Raw genomic sequence first — 6443 nt, forward strand, 5'->3', positions numbered from 1 at the left:
TGCTTGGCGAGTAAATTGCGAACGGCGCGGTGACCCAAAGCTTCAGCGGAAGTGGTCTTTAACGTCGACCAGGACTGAAAGTTGACTTCGCAATTTCTATCTGCAAGTAAGCCAGTACCGCGAATCAGTAGATGACGGTATTTAAGTATCCTTCGATCTTCGCATCAATTCGGTGACCACGTAGTCGGTACCTTCCGCCGGTTACGCGGCACTATGTAAATGTCTTTCTTGCCATTATCTGCAGTGAGTAACGCGTTACTATTGAAGAAATAAAAAAATAGAATATTTTCTTCCCCCAAAACAGTTTCCTCACCCATTTGTTTCATTGCTGCAGTTATGAATAATGTTTCTAGCCAAACACACAAATCCATGCGCATTTTCTGAAGTGGGTACATACCATATATGTGTTTACAACCCATCATTATCAATGACCGTTGCCGTTGAGGACCTTCGGGCCATCGACATCTGCTCAAGAGTCGTCGTCGTCGAGAAAGTTTGACGAAAATGGATCGCGGAATGCAAAATTACTGGGACGCCATTAAGAACGAGCAGCCAACGCCACAGTGCCTGCAGAGGGTGCAGCGAGACCTGGTGGAGTTCCACGCTGACCCTCCGCCGGGAGTGTTCGTCGTCCCGGAAGAGAGCGACATGAGCGTGCTGCATGCCATCGTCGTGGGACCTTGGGGCACGCCCCTCGAAGGTGGCCTCTTCCGCCTGCAGTTGAAGTGCCCACCCGATTACCCGATGCGGCCTCCTCGTGTGCGTTTCCTGACTGGCGCTGGAAAAGTATTCTTCAACTCGCACATCTACGGTGAGCACATCTGCCTCAGCCTACTAGACACGGCTCCTGATGGACCGAGTTGGAGTGCCGCTCTCAGCATCGGCAGCCTGCTCGTCTCCATACAGTCCTTCCTGGCCGACGGTGCTATGGAGAGCATGCGCCACAACGCGATTAGGGTGGCCGTATGCGACACGCTCGAAGACTGTCTACGAGAAGCATCCGAGTCTCCTATGCCACCGGCTCTGACTCAGAAGGTGCTCAAGTACTTCGCCGAAAACTACGCAAAGTACGAGGACGCGGTACAGGCGCAGATCAGTTCCTGGGGAGTACTCTCGTGGATTATGGGTGTGGCGTATGGCAGTTACGAGCCGCTCCTGAAGCGACTTCGCGACATCAAAAAGAGGATCGACGAAAAGAACGTGACGGCCAACGGACTACAACATAAGGAGTGACGCAACGGTTCCGTGTACCTCCCCCCCTTTTTTGTACAATGGAACACGTCAGCTGAAGAACGAACGCTGGGGCGGTCCGGCATCAGCCCATATTTCCGCGAAACGCAAAATTAAGCGCTCTTGAAGCAGCTCGCGAAATTGGCGAGATCGACAGCAAATATTAGACCGCCGCTGCAACATAGGAAGGCGGCGTTTCTCATGGTTGAGTAAAACACTCGGATGTGTCCTGGCTTGCGCGATATGGAGAGCTCGAATCTGTAAGTGCTCATCACCTGTCCCCATCGAAACGTTTGGTTAGACAGGTGAAGTCCTAAAGCGCCGCCTAGAGAATGCCATACCGCAACATTCTTTTTATCATATTGGTTCGCTGTTAGACAGAATAGGCGAAACTGATATGTCGTGGAACAGTGCAGGCAGGAGGGTAACTTCACTGCCAAAATCGACACACTCCTTACACAGCCTCGACTTAGCTGTCCACAGGAGAGAATCATTCTCTGCCTCCTTCGATTCAATGAGCCCAGAGACCCTTTCTTTCGAATTTTTTTTTTCGCTGCTTCTAATGTATATACAGACTTCCCTAGCACAAAGAAATTGCCGGGCCATATATATCCAATATATCCAGATATATCCAATAGTCCTGAATATTTTGCCACAAAGCTTGTTTCGATAGCCTAGCGACGTCTAAATTCGGCTAGAAGAGTTTTTTTATTTATTTATAATTTATTTATTTACCTCACAGGCTCCAGTAGGAGTACGATCTGAGGAGTATCATGTATTCAATTTGTCGTGGTAGTCTGTTCTCCCCGTTTGATGATCATCCAAAGCTACGTTGTTACAGTGTTACATTTTAAACCGTGTTTTTTGTAAAAGAATATGCCTCCAAGTTCCCACATTGGAGCATTTGGAGGCGGCCTTCGCCAACCCTGTCGTAAAGTACGAGCACGTCTTTATACGTCCAGCGTGCGAGGCGGCTGTCTCTCTGGCGGTCCGGAAACAGAAGGAAACCCAGAGCGACCCACACTGCTCACAAACAGAAGCCTTTGTAGAGCAACGACAAATCTTATTTTCTTTCTCTCTCTTTCTATAAAGCATATCTCGCTTCTGTACGCAGCAGCTGAATGCCTCCTGACGTCATGACTGTCCTTTCGCTTTCGTCCAGTGATCGCATGCCGCTTCCAGAGACGAGCACAACCAGGAGACATGACGCTATTGTCTGTATCTTGGGACCAACGTCATCAAACTAAACGGTAATTGCTACACGACGTCAGGGAGTTTTGGTATGTCAGAGCGTCCCGATAATGTCGATGATGCTGGGGTAGCACTTGGTGAGGAGCTGTACTGACAAATTACCAGGCATCACGATTCCCAACTTCCACCGTATGCACTCGTCAAGTCTCAGAATATACAACGCTTGCGGTGAACGCTTACCACAGCAGTTCTTGCGACTCTTGCGATATTGTCGGCGCACCTCTAAGCGGAAACTGTACCTTGGAATCTGTCATCTACATAGGTAGGAAAGTAGGAATTGCTGTGTTCAGCATCATCTCCATTGAACCTAAAAATGTACGTTGTAGTTGCAAGACAAAATATTTAAATTATGTAAATAAATAATAATTGGTAAGTAAATAGATAAATAAATGGTAGGTAGTACCCGCACATATACGATTCAAACACTGCTCACAGGTCGTTCTTCTAAAGCGGTGATAAGTCAATTTATCTAGGGTGTTTCTGAAAGTAATCTGTTAAACACTTTAGTGAATTTTTCTTCAATAGTTGATTATGCATTTCAATTTTTGCACAACTAGTGCCCGCGTCTTTGAGTCTTCGAGTTGACATTTTCTTTAAAAAAAAGTGTTTGCTTAAGCACAAAGTATGCTGAAAGTTCTAAAGCACTGTTTAGAGGAGCGTGTCACTGCAACAATGTTTCGCATTTCTTCTCTATTAGAGGGGATAGGCGAAATTGTAATCAAGTGACAAAATGCTGCCAGAAGGCGAGCTTCACTGCAAAACCGATCCTCCCTCCAACAGTCTCGGCAGTAGTATCCCCAGAAGACTTTCCTTAACTGCCTTCTCCGATACCTGAGCCAGGACCCACGCGAAGTCATGCGTCCCGACTTCTGGTGTTCTGACCGTCACTTATGTCCGGTATTTTTTTTTTTTTCGCATCCACCAATGATTCATCATCATCAGCAACAGCAGCCTGCTATTGCGTCCACTGGCGGCCGAAGGCCTCTCCCTGCCATCGCCAATTACACCTGCCCAGTTCAAGCTGATTCCAACTTGCGCCTGCAATTTTTTCAATTTCATCGCCCAACCTAATTTTCTGAAGTCCTCGACTGCACTTCTCTTGGCACACATTCTGTAACTCTAATGTTCTACCAGTTGTACACCTTGCACATTACATGGCCTGGTCAGCTCTATTTTTTTCTCTTGATGTCAATTAAAATATTGGCTACCCCGTTTTTTCTCGGATCAACACTGCTCTCTTCCTGTATCTTAACGGTACGTTGAACATTTTTCGTTCCATCGCTTTTTGCGCGCACCTTAATTTGTTTTTGGAAAGATTGGCTGCGCTTTGTAGACGATCACAAGGAGTAAGACAGGACAGGCTTCTTCCTTGTGACCAATCTTTGCAAATACAATGAACCTACTTGATCAACAATGCATTCTCCTTAACTTCTTCTCGAGGATTTTGTCAACCTCCAAGTTTCTGCGTATATGATAGCACTGGTACAATGCTATGATTGCAGATCTTTCTATTCAATGACAGTTGTCACGAGAAATGCCCTGTCAGTGTAAGGCAATGCCTGCCGTATGCGCTCCAGCCCATTTTAATTCATATACATATTTCCTTCTTGTTATGAGGATCCAGAGTAAGTAATTTACCAAGATAAACCTACTCCTTTACAGACTCTAGAGGCTGAACAGGCGATCATGAACTCTTGTTCCCTTGGCAGGATATTGAACATTATCTTTGTCGTCTGCATATTAATGATTAGAACTTTCCAAACCCTAAAAATAACAGGACCAGGGAAAAAGAATCCTGAATAATTGAGCACAGTGCTTCTTTCTACACGCTTAATTGACAGCCGCGAAATGTCACTTCTGTTTCGTAGCTAAAGGTGACTGGAATTACACAAAGTACTTAACTGATTGTAAGCGGTAGACGGTATCACATTCTGTATTTCTTTTGGTCAACGATTACCACAGAAGCGCCGGGCTAGATTATTTTGGATCACAACAAGTTAATCTCGTAGATTTTTAGCGCTTAGAAGGCTGCCTATTATCACGGCAATAGATAAAACCTAGTGCTCACTAATAGGAAGCTTTACGTAAAGCCCAACTCCAGCGCCGCCTATTCAAATACATGAAAAACACAATGTTTTTCTCTAATAACTCATAGACCAATTAAATCAAATGCGTTGTACATGAGCGAGAAAGTTAAGGTCTACAGAATGTTGGAATCAGAATCTTTATATATGGCTTGGAATCCTGTACAGACTATACCAAAGATTCGAAACTTTAGAAGCACATTGTTTCCAAATCTGTAACTGTGCGCCAATAACACATAACGTAATTCTGTAGGATGCATCCGTCAGACCATCTAAAGCGGATAAATTTGATATATGAATTTATCTCTTAAATGAATATGTTGCGATGTTTCCAAGAGTATTGTCCCGTTTAGTGAGGCAGTCGCGACAGTCGCAATGTGCAATCGCGGCAGTCGCAATGTGCCACTTAAACGACCTCGACAGGGTGAAGTGTGTTCTAACCGCAAAAATCAGGAGGCTAACTGCGAGTCGGCCTAGTTGGAACAAATTGATGTTAAAACTTTTTTGCGCAAACAAACAGGGACAAAGAATAGAAGAAACACAAGGACGAACGCTTACCAGAACTGCTGGGTTGTTTAAGCTATAGTTCGGACAAGTGGAAAGAGTGCCGGAAGAACTAGAAATGAACTGAAGCATTACTGCGAGTCGCGACTCGTAGTTACGCTTCATAACTAGCATAACTTATGAAGCATAACTGCAACTCGCAGTTATGCTTCAGTTCACTTCTAGTTCTTCCGGCCCTCTTTCTACTAGTACTAACAACCCAGCAGTTCTGGTAAGCGCTCGTCCTGGTGTTACTTCTATTCTTTGTCCCTGTTTGTTTGCGCAAAAAAGTTTTAAGATGAATGAGGAGACGGCGACGAAGTTGGGTATCGTGATCATGCGAAAAATAGAAGGAATGTATCCGCTTCACTGGTACGTGGTTGTGACTATCTGAGCGTCGTGCGGTTCTGCCCAACACGGGTGCCTGGACGGCGTTCAATACTCCCTAACGGTATTGTTGTGGTCGATGTCTCCTGGGGAAACTTGTGGAAGCTTCGGTGCTTTTGTCAGCTGGTGAAGTCAACGACCTCTTATCATTAGCGCCATCTCATTTTGGTCCTCCCTTTGGTGCCTGCTGTGGGCGTAGAGGGATGACGCTTTTTCGAGCATGTGGGACATCATCTCGACATGGGAAAGCACGCTTGAATGCTTCCAACACTTGAGAGCTCGAAGTATCATAACAGCCTTGTCGGGAACGACGGAAATCGTCACGACATCAGAAAGTGCGCTTGAATGTCTCCCACATTTCAGAGACCGATCAAAACACCCCGAAAACAGATTATCCACGCCAACGACAATATCGCGATGTGAAAACACGTATTGGGCAGCGCTCAAAAGTCCTATTAGGGACTATCCCAATCGTCAGTGTTTTTTTTTCTGTCGGAGAAATATATCTAAAAGTGGTAACATCAATAAAAGATAGAAATAAGCACCTTATAGGACCTAACGCTTCAATGAAAGCGTAATGGACCGAGGGTAGTTGCCGGTAGCAGCTGTGCAGACCCTTATTTTATTTTGTACTAGGCATGAATGGTTCGTTTGTTTAATGAAAAATTTAAATAAGAGCCTTATGCTATGCGTACAACGACACTGCAGCGCACAAGCTTTTTTATCAAAGCGTTGTGATTAAAGAGATACTCTAAAATAATTTACCTAGCTACCTTGAGACACCATGCAGTTTTTACAATGTAGTATGTCGTAGCGCTGAGGTAGCTGTTGGCTCCACCGATACTTGCAAGCTCCGCTACGCATTCTGAAGCTGTTCTAAATTTTGCTGCTCCCATAACGGTTGGTCAAAAAGTCTTTGGGCCACCACCGCCTGTCCATTTGTCACAC

At 45.3% G+C, this 6443-nt stretch overlaps 1 protein-coding gene across 1 annotated transcript; it reads left to right on the forward strand.

Moving 5' to 3' along the window:
* The first annotated feature begins 504 nt into the window (after positions 1-504).
* On the forward strand, positions 505-1233 carry LOC135897447 (ubiquitin-conjugating enzyme E2 Z-like). The gene has a single exon (XM_065426057.1). It carries the CDS (start codon positions 505-507, stop codon positions 1231-1233), a length of 729 nt encoding a protein of 242 aa, XP_065282129.1.
* Positions 1234-6443: the final 5210 nt, after the last annotated feature.

Source organism: Dermacentor albipictus, chromosome 2 (genome assembly GCF_038994185.2).
Source record: "Dermacentor albipictus isolate Rhodes 1998 colony chromosome 2, USDA_Dalb.pri_finalv2, whole genome shotgun sequence".
Classification (NCBI taxonomy): domain Eukaryota; kingdom Metazoa; phylum Arthropoda; class Arachnida; order Ixodida; family Ixodidae; genus Dermacentor; species Dermacentor albipictus.

What these genes read in the sequence shown, in the direction of transcription:
- LOC135897447 (XM_065426057.1), top strand. Translation starts at nt 505, where the DNA reads ATGGATCGCGGAATGCAAAATTACTGGGACGCCATTAAGAACGAGCAG.